A 1,002-nucleotide genomic window follows, 5' to 3' on the forward strand; every position below is an offset into this window, starting at 1 on the left:
CGATTCTCCTGTTCCCTGGATGCTGCCTGACCTGCGCTTTTCCAGCAACACATTTTCAGCTTCTTTACCACCTTATCAATCTCAGAGGTCACATGGATGACAAGCCCAACGTGACTGTAATCTCAGTGTCTGCTATTGCTTCCTTAATGGCATTTTCACACATCCATACCCGCCGCTATCTAGAAGGACAGGGATAGAACGTTCATTGAAACACCGCTACTTCCAGTTACCCCTCCACGCCACACACTCTCCTGATTTTAATGTTCAGTCGTCATCATTGGATCAAACTCAGCAGCATTGAAGGACAGCCATCAGTGCATGCACTGTAGCCACGCAAAACGTTACTTACCACCAAAGTATTCTCAAGGGTGTACAGGAATGGGCACTAAATGCTGGCCTTACTGGTGATGTGTATTTTTTGAGAATGAATATAGTGAAGATTTGTTTGTCTATTAATGGCAAATGTAAGGTTTTTTTTCCTCCTTCCCTTTCTCAGTGGGAGTACACCTGTGATGGTATGGGGAACAAACCTGGACATCATCCAGCACCCTAAGATTCGAGCTAACCACAATGGTGTGGAAACAATCAATGTACGTATTCACCTCATCTCAGATGGTTACTTGTGACTTAGTTATCAAAGAGAGATGCCAAACTCACCTCAGTGTACAGGATACTCACCTGTGTTGTGGTCGTTACTGTCAGGACTGTACAAGGTTTCAGCTGATGTTCCATAAGGGTTGGTGGACTCTGACCATAGTTGTACATAATATGTTTAAGCTTTAAACCCAAGATTCAGTAACACAATATATATGTTTACGGATTATTCCAAACTTGGTGGCTAAACCTGAGAACAACATAACCATAGAGTCATAGAGTCATAGAGATGTACAGCATGGAAACAGACCCTTCGGTCCAACCCGTCCATGCCGACCAGATATCCCAACCCAATCTAGTCCCACCTGCCAGCACCCGGCCCATATCCCTCCAAACCCTTCCTATTCA

The 1,002-nt window shown here is 44.5% G+C and overlaps 1 protein-coding gene across 11 annotated transcripts in view; it reads left to right on the forward strand.

Annotated features, from left to right (window-relative positions):
- The window catches only part of plxna4 (plexin A4), a 619,179-nt gene that overhangs the window by 497,665 nt on the left and 120,512 nt on the right, over positions 1-1,002 (forward strand). For all 11 annotated transcript variants that reach the window (XM_043714044.1, XM_043714049.1, XM_043714039.1 and 8 more), the window contains exon 17: positions 497-590. In XM_043714044.1, the coding sequence (XP_043569979.1) occupies positions 497-590 (94 nt within the window). The remainder of the gene's footprint in view (positions 1-496; positions 591-1,002) is intronic.

The sequence above is a fragment of the Chiloscyllium plagiosum genome, chromosome 23, assembly GCF_004010195.1.
Source record: "Chiloscyllium plagiosum isolate BGI_BamShark_2017 chromosome 23, ASM401019v2, whole genome shotgun sequence".
NCBI lineage: Eukaryota > Metazoa > Chordata > Chondrichthyes > Orectolobiformes > Hemiscylliidae > Chiloscyllium > Chiloscyllium plagiosum.